Genomic DNA, 15,086 nt, shown 5'->3' on the forward strand with positions numbered 1-15,086 from the left:
GGGAGAAACATGCCGTGTGCTTAAAGTCCCTCCAGCTCAGTTTTGTCACCAGGGTTACCACAAAAATGTCAGGATCTCTGTTGGTTTCTCTGCCTCCTGTATCACCCTCTTGTTAAGGTCAAGCCTGAATTTCAGCCTCTAACTGAGGCCAAAATGAGTAAAGGCAACCAGGTGAAAAGACCTGTAGATCTCCAGTATCAACTCACTATTTGGGTACTTGGTTTTCAGGCCCATTCTCCTAGTCAGTCTTTGTTTTCCAAGTACTGTAAGACTGGAGACCACTGCCTTTCAGAAGCATCAGCCTAGCTCTTTAACTTTCAGTGCAAACTCCAAACTCACCAAATATCTCAAGAGGAAAATCTCCAGTTTGTCACCTATGTTAGTTAGAATCTTCAGAAAAACAGAACTAACAAGATATGTATAGATATAGATATGCAGATAAGCAAGTAGAGATTTTTTTTTATCGCAATTGATTCACAAGAATTTTGAGGCTGAGAGGTCCCACAATCTTCTGTCTGCAAACGAGAGAACCAGGAAAGACAGTGGTGTAATTCAGTCTGAGTCAGGAAGCCCAAGAACCAGGAGCACCACCGTCCAAAGGCAGGAGAAGATGGATCTCCCAGCTTCACCCTTCCTCTGTCTTTTCATTCTATTCAGGTCTTCAATGGTGTGGATGTTGCCGACCCACACTGATGATCTTTACTCAGTCTGCCGACTCAAATGCTAACCTCTTCTGGAAACTCACGTACAGACACACTCAGAATCATATTTATCAGTTATCTGAGCGTCATTTAGCCCAATTAAGATGATACGTAAAATTAATCACCACATCACCCTAGTCCCTTGATGCCACTAAAAGCTTTACCGGTTTTCTGGCCTCCAACAGGCCTCTGCCTGAGCCAATTCCCGGTTCCAGTCCACAACCAAAATGGGTGAACATCCCCTATGAGGTGGGGGCCAGTGCGTGGGGCAGGGAACAACCTAAAAAAATCAGAAACCTCTAAAATGTTCCCCCTATTCTGTAATTTCAGTCTATCTCTTCTTTGCTTTTATTTATGTCTTTGCTTCTGCAGTTCTCTAAATGGCTTTAAGATGTGATTCATATTTGTAATTTATCCAGTGTGTCTAGATGTGGGCAGCAGCAGCAATGCCTTTCCACGCCCAATCACATCCTACTTGGAAGAGAAGCTTAAATCGGTACATTAAAAACCTACACACTGATGTATCGCTTACCCGCAAGGCCAGGTTTCAAACCTGGCTGCTTGTTTGTTTCGTACATTTTCAACATAAAATTGGGGATTCCTGCTACAGTCTTTCCTTGATCTAAGCGGGCACCTCCTTTCAATGCAGAGTGATACACCCCACGGGGCATATTCACCATTTCTTGCTTCACAAGTGATGTAAAAAATTCCTCCAAAGCTGAAAGAAATAAAAGGAGATCAAAAGTAAATATCGTATGCTAGAAGAGAAACATTCATTCTTAAGTCATATACACACACCCACAAAAACAACAACTTAGCTATATTTTAGATCAAATTTCATGAAGTAAAAGAACAAGTCTTGATTCTCATCCCATTCTTAGTCTTCCTAAAACCAGAACATGGCACTCAGTTATGCAAGTTTAAAAACCTGGTCATTCTTAATTCCTCTTTCTCATAGTTTGTATATGTAATTCATTAGCAAGTCCTTTTAGATCTATCTTTTAAAATATATCTCAAATCCACCCCTTTCCATTTTTACTGCTACTTGCCCAGTCATTATCTTCTCTTTTTCTCATTTGGATGAATTTAAAAACTTGTTTCTTGATTTCTTCTCCTCATGACTACTCCTCCAAACCAGCCTCTACTCCAAAGCTAGAATTTTATGTCATTTCCATCTCTAACACCTTCTGGTGTTTCACTGTCCACAGAACAACATCAAAGCTTCCTATGACTCGGCCCCCGACTCTCCTGACTACATCTCTACCACCTGCCTGCCTTCCTTCCTAGCTATGTTAAAGGCACATTTTCACATGGGCTTTACTCCATTCCTCAATAACACAAAGCTCATACCTAAGACAAGGCCACTGCACTTGCTATTCCTTCTACCTGGAACACACTAATCCTTTATTGCCATGTGACTGGCTCTTTCTTATCATTTAGAAAGAGCCTTTTATGACTGTCCTTCATTGTGTAGTAATATCAGTACACTTATTTTTAAAAACGAATTCATTATTTATTTGTGTTCCTTCTAATTAAGCCCAAGATCCTTATTGCTTGACATCTTTACTTATTATAAGGGAATATAGTGATCCAGGACCAGAAGACGACAGGATATTCAAGCAAAATACTTGATTAACACTATAGGTTTATATTCAAGTGTTATTTTCCCAAGGACCACTAGAGGTTGCCCAATGCAGAACAAAAACAGCAACAAAAAAATAAAGCTAAACAATTCATAAGGGAAACAAAAAAGGAAACCACTGCATGTGCCTCTTCTTCTTTTTTTTTTCTAATTTTATTTTATTTTTAATCTTTACATAATTGTATTAGTTTTGCCAAATATCAAAATGAATCCGCCACAGGTATACATGTGTTCCCCATCCCGAACCCTCCTCCCTCCTCCCTCCTCATACCATCCCTCTGGGTCGTCCCAGTGCACCAGCCCCAAGCATCCAGTATCGTGCATCGAACCTGGACTGGCAACTCGTTTCCTACATGATATTTTACATGTTTCAATGCCATTCTCCCAAATCTTCCCACCCTCTCCCTCTCCCACAGAGTCCATAAGACTGTTCTATATAGGAAGAAAAAGCAAGAGTCCACCCACCTGAACTAGAATTTCATTCTGAACAGGTCTAAATGTCCCCTTTAAAAGACCACAGTTAAATTAAAGGCAGCAAATACTCACGGAACATGGATTACATACCCAGTCCTGTCATTCTTATATAGAGCCTTTCTAGGCACAACCAAGCTTCTCCATTCAAAGTCCAGAGAACACCTATGTTGTAAGTTTTCCATTTTGCCCTCCAGATCCACCCTCCCAACCCTGCTCTGTGCCCTGGAAGAATAACCTTTCACAACAGCATCACTAGGCTCCCTTGTCCTCTGGCTTTCAGCTGGCTTCACTCAATGGGAGATACTGGTAGGAGATCAGAGGCTGAGAACAGAGGTGAGGGCATGTTGCTCCCTAGACATCCTCCTGCAGGACTGCTCCAGGATGCCTGTATCACTCTTTTGAAGGTCCTGACTCCCCTTGCTGCTGCTGCTGCTGCTAAGTCGCTTCAGTCGTGTCTGACTCTGTGCGGCCCCATAGATGGCCTCCCACCAGGCTCCCCCGTCCCTGGGATTCTCCAGGCAAGAACACTGGAGTGGGTTGCCATTTCCTTCTCCAATGCATGAAAGTGAAAAGTGAAAGGGAAGTTGCTCAGTTGTGTCCGACTCCTAGCAACCCCATGGACTGCAGCCTACCAGGCTCCTCCGTCCATGGGATTCTCCAGGCAAGAGTACAAAGTGGGGTGCCATTGCCTTCTCCGCCTGACTCCCCTTAGGCAGACCTATTTATGACACAGAAGCTCTCTCTTATTCTCGTAACTATTACCTTCCTTTACCTCTTAGGCTGAGAGACATTTGCCATTCTGAGATGATCCACTATTGCTTGTGAATTTTCTTTAACCTTGACTGCACACCTTTAAGCAGTCCTTTATTAAACTCTCAACTATTCCCTCTGAATTTCCTGTGAAGACCCTGACCAATATATCATCTGAATGAAAAATGTGGGTAATTTGCATTGGCAGGTCACATATCCCAAGTCCTATATACACGACCACATGAATAACTGCTTCAAGCTGGGAGGAGTCTAGACTTTTCAGAATGTACCTAAGAATTATGTGCTTGTGAGGACAGAAGGGATCCTATTCTGGTAAAAGATAATATATGCCAAGAGATAAGTATACATCTCCACATAGACTAACCCAGAAATGAAAATTTGTCTATTTGTCAGGCACTTCAGAGAACTAAGGCCTAATAATTTCAGGCCTGAGAGCAGTTTAAATGAAAGTAAAATACCATGCATGCAACTGATATGTACAGTACCATCCGTCCCAAGTTGCTAGCTTGAAAAAGCTAACAACTAGGAATTTTCCCCATTGTCTTTGAACCTTGCCCTAGTCTCTTCCTTCCAGATGATCAAGTGAGGATTTGAAAAGAGCTGTAGGACACAGAGTGTTAGATATAAAACAAATGTCTTCCAACAGATGAGGACATAGACAAACTATGGTACATTTTATGTGCGTGTGAAGTCGGTTCAGTCGTGTTCGACTCTTGGTGACCCTGTGGACTATAGCCTGTCAGGCTCCTCTGTCCAAGGGATTCTCCAGGCAAGAACACTGGAGTGGGTTGCTGTGCCCTTCTCCAGGGGATCTTCCTTACCCAGGGATCGAACCTGTGTCTCTGACAATTCCTGCATTTGTAGGTGGGTTCTTTACTGCTAATGCCATCTGGGTACATCTCAAAATGGAATATTACTTAGCAATAAAAAAAGAACAACTGATACAGATAACTACTTGGATGGGTCTTAGATGTTATACTGAGCTTTTTAAAAAAGCTAATTCCCAAAACTTATACACTGTAAAAAAAAAATTGATGAAAGCCAAGTTAGGTCTATAGTTTAATTAACAGTATGAAAGTGAATTCCCTGGTATTAATAATGAACTAAAGTTATGTGAGATGTTATCAATGGGAATAGCTGGGTAAAAGTACTCTCTAATTTTGCAACTTCTGATAAGTATGAAATTATTTCAAAATTAAAAAATCTTTTACAGCATATGGAGAAGGCAATGGCACCCTACTCCAGTACTCTTGCCTGGAGAATCCCAGGGATGGGAGAGCCTGGTGGGCTGCCGTCTATGCGGTTGCACAGAGTCAGACACGACTGAAGCGAGTTAGCAGCGACAGCAGTTACATCCCTATTTAAAATAATTCAAATCACTGGATTTACTTTGCAACTGCTTTTGTTCACTTGAAAGGAATAAGAAGAAAAGGGCCAGGGTTAGTTTACATTCACTGCAATTCAGTCTTCTGCCTGCTGTACCTAGAAACTTAAAATATATCATCCACCCTGTACTTAGGTTGTACATCTCTAAGGCAGTGTCTTTTCGTGGTTCTTACAATCACAGGGAATAAGAGGCAACAAAAAATGAAGAACTTGAACCCTCGGATGGGGAACACATGTATGCCTGTGGCGGATTCATTTTGATATTTGGCAAAACTAATACAATTATGTAAAGTTTAAAAATAAAATAAAATTTAAAAAAAAAATGAAGAACTTTGCTCGTGGTGACATGGTCTGTCAAACACAGTCAGCCTCTAGGTCATTCACCTGACTGACTCTAATTATTGAATTTTCTCAAATAGATACAGATAATCTCAACTCCTCCTCTTCTTCCTTAGGGACAGATACTAGTAAATATCAAGTACAAACATGCAGAAGAGCCAGTTAACGGCCATCACAGCTCTGCACATACGGAATGGACAGAAACAACAGTATACCTCGGCCACAAACATACCCCTTCTCCTGTTTCTAGTGCCAGGAGACTAGAGTAAGGGTCCATTTAAGAGGGAACAATGTCATTTTAAAAGCCCAAGAGGACTTTGAACTCTTCGGTTATCTGGGGATATAGGTGGAAATTTGGATAACTGGAGGCGTTTTTCCTCTTTGGACCCACTATTAACCACAGGGGATTTGGGAGGTCCTAGACTCTGAGGAGCCTTGAGGTAAGAAGTGGGGATGAACAGGAGAAAGAAAATGGCAACAAGTCTTTAAGGCTTGTACTGGACATACGGGGGAAAGAAAAGATGAACTCTGTCTAAGGTGTACCGTTCGGTTTTCTCTAATGAAAGGAGGCAGGACTTAGGGACAGAAGCATGCTCTAGCAATAAATACAAAATGTATTTGGCTGAATTCCTCAGGGATCTCCATGTAGGATGAAACCGAGGATAAAAACGTCTAACATGGGACTTCCCTGGTGGTCCTGTGGCTAAGACTCTGTGCTCCCAATGAGGGCGCCTGGGTTCGATTCCTGTTTAGGGAACTAGATCCCACATGTTGCCACAACTAACAGATCCTGCACGCCACAAGTAAAGACCTGATGCAGTCAAATTAATTAATTAATTATTTTTTAAAACCACCAAAAAATCTCTAACATTATAGGCCAGTGAGATTATGAAGTGAGAAGACTATGATCATTAGTGAGAAGACAAAGATGACATTTTGTGAGTTTACTGAACTTAATTTTTACATCCATGAATATTCAGGGTAGATTTCAGACTGAAAAAGGTAATAAATGCATGCTTGTAAAAACGTTGGCTAATATTGAATTGGAATAATTGGATATAATTAGAATAATTATTTAAGAGTCAAGGTCCTATACACTTTATATCAAAACTAAATGACCATGTAACTTAATCTATTTTTAAAAAGCATTAATGGATAGTTCTCAAATATTGGTACCACCATTTCTTTAGAGTAATTCTAAAGGAAGAATATATTTCTAATGATGAAGTGAAGTGAAAGTCACTCAGTCATGTGTGATTCTTTGCAACCTCTTGGACTGCAGCCTGGAGAAGGCAATGGCACCCCACTCCAGTACTCTTGCCTGGAAAATCCCATGGACGGAGGAGCCTGGTAGGCTGCAGTCCATGGGGTTGCTAGGAGTCGGACACGACTGAACGACTTCACTTTCACTTTTCACTTTCATGCATTGGAGAAGGAAATGGCAACCCACTCCAGTGTTCTTGCCTGGAGAATCCCAGGGACAGGGGAGCCTGGTGGGCTGCCATCTCTGGGGTCGCACAGAGTCAGACATGACTGAAGCGACTTAGCAGCAGCAGCAGGACTGTAGCCTACCAGGCTCCTCTGTCCACAGAATTCTCCAGGCAAGAATATTACTAGAGTGGATAGCCATTCCCTTTTCCAGGGGATCTTCCCAACCCTGAACCCAGGTCTCCCACATTGCAGGTGGATTCTTCACCATCTGAGCCACCAGGGAAGCCTAAAAGAATACGAGATCTTAGTTCCCTGACCAGGGATCGAACCCACAGCCCCTGCATTAGAAGGCTGAGTCTTAACCACTGGACTGCCAGGAAATGTGATGAAACTACCCAAGAAATTCCTGAAGATTCTAATGATCTTTTCATTCAGTTTATAAATAAGGTAAAGAACCATTTGACTCAGTAACTTAAGAGTCACACTGCAAATCTGTCTTGTAGAGTAAATTTAACTTTTAAAATGAATTTAAATTTTCCAGTGAAAATGATTGTTTAAACTAGTTATCCAGTTTAGTTTTAAGTCGAACATTTTTCAGTGTGTTTGGAACACCATACTATCTCAAGGAGTCCCTGTAGGACACAGATAGAATATAAGTATTTAAGACTAAAGTAAGCTAGACTATGCATATGTCACAAAAGAGCACAATTAGAGAAGTAGGAAGAAAAAAGCACACACACACAAAAATGCTAGCTTTTGTCCCACCAAATAGGACAAAAGTTTTTTTTACCAGTTTTCCCACCTGGTAAAACTGAAGGAGCTGTGAGTGACAAAAGTTTGAGATAGCAAGAGCCGGGAATGGAAAGATCCACCTCTTTTTCATCACCCTCCTCATCTTCATCTTCATCTAGGTCATCAGGAGTTTGGATTTCTGGTCTTACCTGAAATGATAGAGAAGGTGATACTAAAACCTTTTACTTGCCCTTTTCAAAGTTCATTGAGACTCATTGCTCTACAATGTCTAAAGATCATTAAAATTGATTTTCAAAATCTATTCATTTTCAAATTAACTAAATAGTAAATTCTAATCATCTTATTAGATACACTCCCAGATGAATGTAAAGAACTAATGGTAATATAGTAAGAAAATCATCATAAACCAGCATAAGCAATGATTACTAGAGAAAACTAATAAAAATTTTACGCCATCAGACAATGAAATGCAAACACATTCAGTATATTGAACTTCTATCATTTATAATTAGATATTTGCCTTGTCTGAATACATTTTTTTTAAATCAGTGATTTTAGCTATATTTCTATGATAAAGCTTAAAATCTTCTAGTAGGATATATAGTAGAGATCAGGAAGACACAGAATGCTTTAGTTGACTTATTGTTTGACTCTACAGTTTGTTGCAAGAGAATATAAAAACACTAAAATCTGTAATTGGTAGCTCTACTTTACTGTGTCTAATTTGCCATTTGAAGATTTGTGATTAGTTAGGTTTATTTGAACCAAAAATTAAAAAGGTAGAAAGATTACCACTATTGTAATTTCCACAAGATATAACTGTCAAGCAATTAATTAAATTTTTAATACTTTCAATGACATACCATTGTCATGCCCATGGAGATAATTAAGCATTAGGGGAGGAAATCAAAATATATAAAAGTGGTTGCTATAACCATAAAGTGCCAGAACCCAGTCATTACCATTAGTCTGTCTCCCAGAGTTATTTTTAGAAATAATTAACAATTCCTGCAGACTGCCTTCTTCATAGGTCCCCAAAGCATTGTTCCATTTAGGAACTGCACTGAGTCAGGAAACTTGCAAGGGGATAAAAGAAAACAGGGATAAAATGTTTCTCAAGTATAATAACCTCAACTCTGATGAAGCCTTTCAACCATAACTAGTGTTCTTTTTTGCTAGTGAAGGAGTGAAAGCAGCCTGACTACCGAGTACTTTCCAAGACAAGATTTAATTCTGATTCAATCTTGAGGACCTAATTCTCAGAGGACTGAGCCAGCCATAATTACAGAGATAACATGCTCTGTGGAGGGCATGCCTGCATTTGCTGCTATCAGTGTATACCAGAGAAACCGTGGCACATTTGCAAACCTTTTGTTTCTGACAAGGAGGATTTTCTGAGCATCTCTGGTCTGCTTGTATAATTGGAATTTGCCACATTTAGTATCATCAAGAGATATCGTAGAGATTTTTTTTTTTTTGGCCATACATGTGGCATGTGGGATCTTAGTTCCCTGACCAGGAATAGAACCCACACTCCCTGCAGTAGAAGGGAGGATTCTTAACCACTGGACTGCCAGAGACATCCTCTATCTTAGAGATTTTAACTAGTCCTAGCTGCCTAAAAAGTTCCCCAAAAGGAGTTGGTTCTGGGTCCGTTTACCTTGCTTCTTGACTTTTTACACATCATAGTAAAAACTGAAAAAAGTATTCAAAGGGCATACAGGGGGAAATAGACAATAATGCTTACAGCTGGAGACTATATGCATAACACTGGTTACCACACCAGAGCATCAGTGTGTGCACGCTAAGTCACTTCATTCATGTCTGACTCTTTGAGACCCTATGGACTGTTGCCCCCCAGGCTCCTCTGCCCATGGGATTCTCCAGGCAAGAATACTGGAGTGGGTTGCCATGCCCTCCTCCCAGGGATTTTCCTGACCAGGGATTAAACTCGTGTCTCTTATGTCTCCTGCATTTGCATTGGCAGGTGGGTTCTTTCCCACTAGTGCCACCTGGGAAGCCCCCAGAGTACCACAGCACTGGGAAACTCTGCAGCATGTCATGTTCACAGAGATAGGGGACTCTGGGAGGTGGAAGGCAGCACTAAACCCTTAAGCTAAGATGCAAACTCAGAGGGATGGTGCAATTGTGGAGAAATCAGAACCCTTATACACTGTTCATAGGAATGTAAAATGGTACAGCCCCTGCGGAAAATAGTTTGACAGTTTCTCAGAAAGTTAAATGCAGAGTTACCCAGTAGGACTGCCCAACAATCCTACTCTTAGGTATATGACCAAAAGAAGTAAAAATAAATGACCACACAAAACTTGCCCATCAATGTTCATGAATGTGAATACATTAGTGGTAATAGCCAAAAAAATGGAAGCAACTCAAATGTCCATGAGCACATATGGCATATCTATACAACGGAATATTACTCAGTCATAAGTGGGTATTAAATGCAGGTATGTGTTACTCATGAACTTGGAAAATGTTATGCTAAGTGAACAAAACTAGTCACTAAAGACCACATAGTATATGATTTCATTATAGGAAAAGTTCAGGCCAGGTAAATTTTTAGAGACAGAAAGCATATTAATAGTTCTGGGGAGGGGGGGAAGGGTAATGGGAATTGGTGGCTAATAGAATGTTCTAAAATTAGATTGTGGTAGTTCAGTGATTACACGAACAATTCTTTGAACACACTAAAACCACTAGAATTGTATGCTTTAAAGGAGTGAACCTATGGGATGCAAATTATATCTCAATAAAGTTGGTGGCTCAGATGGTAAAGAATCCACCTGCCAATGTAGAAGACTTGGGTTTGATCCCTGGGTGGGGAAGATCCCCTGGGGAAGGGAATGGTAACCCACTCCAGTATTCTTGCCTGGAGAACTCCATGAACAGAGGAGCCTGACGAGCTACAGTCCATGGGGTCACAAAGAGCTGGACACGACTGAGTGACTAACACTTTCACTTTTCAAAGTTGTTTAAAAAGAAAGGAAGGAAGGCTATAAGAAAGAGAGGAAAGGGGAGAGAGTGTGATCTGGAGGAGGGAGCAGCTGAGGAGGTAGCCACATAAGCGGAAGCATAGGAAACAGAAGTAGAAGCTGCCGCACCCTTCAGACGGACCTGAACTGGCGTGTGAACTATGCCCGATAACCAAACACTCTTAATTCCAGAATTACTTCATATAAAAGAATATGATCTTTTTTGCACACATTTTAGCTTATCCAGTGTTTCTGCTCAACCTTATAATATATATATATATAATATGTAAAAAATGATTTAATTTAACAACATTTGTCTATATCTTACATATGCATATATTTTAACAAAGAAATTAGAAATGTACTGTCATTTAAGTACAGAAATACTCTGCCTACTTATAATGGTATGATTACTCCTTCAATTATGGTTCTTCAAAAGTGAGCTGATTCTCCTGAACAGATTAGCACTTACTGTTAGACCCTGGCTTCATTACACATCCCTTCTCCTCCGCTCACTTTTCTTCAAGCATTTGTTCCAGCTTCCCTATACTAGTCCCAGCCTTTTCCCTTGACTTGTATGCAACAATGGAATAAGATCAACATGAGTATAAGTAGGGAAAATCGAGGGAAGACTTATGAAAGAATGCTTGTTAAAATGATAAAATGTTGGTAACTGCATCACATTAGCTACTCAAACATCCAGGGGAAAAAAAGGGGGGGTTCTTTTCAGAACATACACACACACACACACACACACACACATATGCATGCGTGCACATACAGACACCAACTACGCCCTTCCAATTACAGCTAAGCTTTGTTAAAGAAACTTAAAGGGAGAGCCAAATATAAAATAATAAATTACTATTAAAATCTGCTTTAAGTAGAATATTGAAAAGCTTATCCTACAAAATGCTTCACTACACGTTCTGAGCCAGATAACCTTTCTGCCATTCTTCTGTGTGTGCAACATATAAAAATCCAGGAGTTTGTGGATAAGCAGAGAATTTTATTTGGAACATGTCAAGTATCTGCATAAATTCATTTACAAAAAGAAATAGCTTCTGATGAATGCAATTACATTCACTTAAATCAAAGCCAAACAGGTTACACCACATTAATACCAACCTAGGGTGCATAATGAATTCTTTTATATTACTCACTTCTAAAATTAACTCCAGAAATCAAGAACACAATCTATGTTAAGAGCTTTATAATAAAAAGTTCAATTTTTAAACAGCCAAATATTTTTTAATGAACCCAAGTCACAGAAGAATCAACTGAAATGTTTATCCATTATTGACTGTTTTACCAGAAACACAATTCTCTATAGTTTTTTTTTTTTTTTTGATTTGTTTTTTCCTTTTGTTTCATTTGTGGGGTGTTGGGGGGCGCTAAAGAAGGCGAAGGAGAAGGATAAATAGCTAAAAGACTAAGAAATACAAACTAAATGGGGAAAAAATCATTCTATTTAATATTGAAATAAGTCCTCAAAGAAGCCCCACTGAATTTTTTAACCAATTTTAGACGTGCACATTTCAAATGATTAACAATACTGTTACAAATGAATAAACACATGGATTCATTCAACATTCCCAGCTCATAAGACAGCCTCAGTTCAGTTCAGTTCAGTCGCTCAGTCTAAGACAGCCTAGCACTTAGTATATGTATGTCCAATAAATAATTATTAAAGCAATGCAACTGTTAAGTGTCTATGAACAACAATCCACAGAAGTTCCTAATAATACACCAGTGACAAGAAAGATGAGTTAATGAATCTGGTATTCAAATCCCTGGCTCACATGGTATCTTATTCAGTTCTGCTCTCCACAGACATTTTCCATCTTACCTTACATGCAGTGTTTCATTTAACCCTACACCTTCCTGCTGATGTCTGCCACTCCTTTAATGGCTTTTGATTTACCAGCCTGTTAGCTTTCTTTCAACAAGTTTCACAGTTTAAGTGGATGCAGCAATGAACAAGAAATCTTTCTTTAGTAAATTTAAAGAAAGGTGTACTTACAAAAGTAGTTGAACTATATTCCACAAAAGCAACCATGTGGATATTATCCACTGTGAAGGTGAAAGTCGCTCAGTCGTGTCTGACTCTTTGCAACCTCATGGACTATACAATCCATGGAATTCTCCAGGCCAGAATACTGCAGTGGGCAGCTATTACCTTCTCCAAATCTTCCCAAACCAGGGATCAAACCCAGGTCTCCTTCATTGCAGGTAGATTCTTCACTGAGCCACCAGGGAAGCCCAATTATCCACTGTATCTACTTTTTTTATTTTTTAAAAATATTTATTTAGTTGGCTGCATCAGGTCTTAGTTGTGGCACTGGGAATCGACATTGTGTCATGCGGGATCTTTCATTGTGGCTCACAGACTTTCTAGTTGCGGCACACGGGCTTAAGTTGCTCTGTGGCATGTGGGATCTTAGTTTCTCCTACGTGCAAGGTGGATTCATAACCACTGGACTACCATGGAAGTCCCCATTGTATCTTTTTAACATGTTTTTTCTACTTGAAATTCACAGAATGTTTTGCTAACAGATTATTTCACAAGTTTCCACAAATAGAAAAAGAGACTGCAGGAACATTTTCACTGGAAAGGTATACAAGTAGCCTTCAGTTTTGTGAGTAAGCCAATTGCCCGTGGTGCAGAGTGAGTAAACTTGATAACAAGAAGGAATCTTGGATCTTACAACTAGAAAAGTCCCTACCTGGAGAGACTTCTGAAACAGTTGAAAGTGTGCTTTCAGAGAAAGGGAGTCAGTTTCACATTACTGCCATCATCCACAACACAGAGGCGGGAGCTGACTGGTTGCATCCTTTGCCTATGGGGACTTGTTTGGAATATGAACATATTGACCATTCTGGGGGCTTTTAGTCCTTCAAACAACCAAACTGAAAATCAGTAATGAATAAAAAGAAGAATGGATGGTGCGTGGCTTTGGAAGTAATGATTTCTTCATGTGGAGGAAGGTCCTCTATATCAGAAGCTGGGGCTTGGAGGGAGGTAGACTCTTAAACCATTAAGTCCTTTCATCTTAATCCCAGTTGAGAGAATGATTCCCTGGTGGCTCAGTCAGTAAAGAATCCACCTACAATACAAGAGACCAGGTTCAACTCTTGGGTTGGAAAGATCCCCGGGAGAAAGAAATGGCAACCCACTCCAGTATTCTTGCCTGGGAAATCCCGTGGACAGAGGAGCCTGGTGGGTTACAGTCCATGGGGTCACAAAGAGTTGGACGTGACTAAGTGACTTAACCACCAAACTACCACCAGTGAACCAGATACCTGTAGAAGTGAGTCATATCCCAAAAGGGGGTTAGGGCAGAAAAAAAAGGTTGAAAAAGCAAGGCTAAAATAAGTCTTAAAGATTTCCTTTACAGACCTTCAGGCTCTGTTGGTGAAAACCCAAGCATATATATAAACCCAACTCTACATCACTACTCTTTACATTGGAAGATATAAAGAGCTATTTATGGTTATTCAGGGATCTGAGGATATAGGAGTGAGGTTAAGAAAGTAATATTTGACTGAGTATAGCACTTAACTGAGTATTAACTCTAACAAACATAATCAGAAACTGAACATAACCCTCAAGTAAGATAAAATACAGGGCTTCCCTGGTGGCTCAGCAGTAAAGAATCTGCCTACAATAGAGGAGACATGGGCTCGATCCCTGGGTCAGGAAGATCCCCTGGAGAAGGGAATGGCAACCCATTCCAGTATTCTTGTCTGGGAAATCCCATGGACAGAGGAGCCTGGCAGGCTACTGTCCTGGGGGTCACAGAATAGTTGAACATGACTTAGCAACTAAACCACCACAGAATAAAATATAAACATATCAACATTTAAAGAGGTGGAGACTAAATAGTAAAGAGTATATGGCAGTTATTTAATAAAAGCTATTATGCCAGCTGGAATATTTCAGTAATAATAGCTAAAAATAAGGCAATCATTATGTTGTGATCTAAGTTAGAAAATGCTTATTTAAAATAATAATAACAAAAAAGTATCTTTCTAGAAACTGTAGCTAACCTATTGGTAAGAGTCTGTAAATCAAATATACATGTAACTTTTTCCTTTGTCTTTCTTTTTTTAAAGAAGCTATGGGTATTGCTGATCACCATAGTGCAGTCTGAAATCCCATCTTTTTAAATGTTATGAGTCAAAGAACAAATCTTTTCTTAAGACTTCCTGTTTGTGATAACTGCATGGCAAGCTGGCCGATCTGTCTTTGAGTTCTCAGTAACACGGGAAATCCTGCCTTGTGATGGATTTGGTTTTACAAGAGCCTATCATCAGTCCCTTCAATTCAATTCAATAAACAGAAGCTTGCCTGGTTCCTACTGGCATCTAATTGTTGAATAAACTCAATCCAGAAGAAACAATCAACCCATTTTAAAATGCTTGAGGATCCCAAGAAATTCATAACAAAATTTCTTGCCATTTCACCCCTAGAATGGATTCTGGGTCATGTTACATATAACTTCTTCTAACAAAATGTCTTGCTCACTTTCTAATGGCATTCAATAAACATTTGTAGGGACCTCTCTGGTGGTCCGGTGGTTAAGATTTGCCTTTCAG

The 15,086-nt window shown here is 39.8% G+C and overlaps 1 protein-coding gene across 5 annotated transcripts in view; it reads right to left on the reverse strand.

Moving 5' to 3' along the window:
- Positions 1-15,086, reverse strand: part of FOCAD (focadhesin) — a 303,578-nt gene that overhangs the window by 107,296 nt on the left and 181,196 nt on the right. For all 5 annotated transcript variants that reach the window (XM_086414321.1, XM_086414322.1, XM_086414319.1 and 2 more), the window contains 2 exons: positions 7,547-7,685; positions 1,234-1,419 (listed from right to left, as the gene is read on the reverse strand). In XM_086414321.1, the coding sequence (XP_086270447.1) occupies positions 1,234-1,419; positions 7,547-7,685 (325 nt within the window). The remainder of the gene's footprint in view (positions 1-1,233; positions 1,420-7,546; positions 7,686-15,086) is intronic.

The sequence above is a fragment of the Bos grunniens genome, chromosome 8 (assembly GCF_055505025.1).
Source record: "Bos grunniens cultivar Pamir isolate PY7600 chromosome 8, Bosgru_T2T1.0, whole genome shotgun sequence".
Taxonomy (NCBI): domain Eukaryota; kingdom Metazoa; phylum Chordata; class Mammalia; order Artiodactyla; family Bovidae; genus Bos; species Bos grunniens.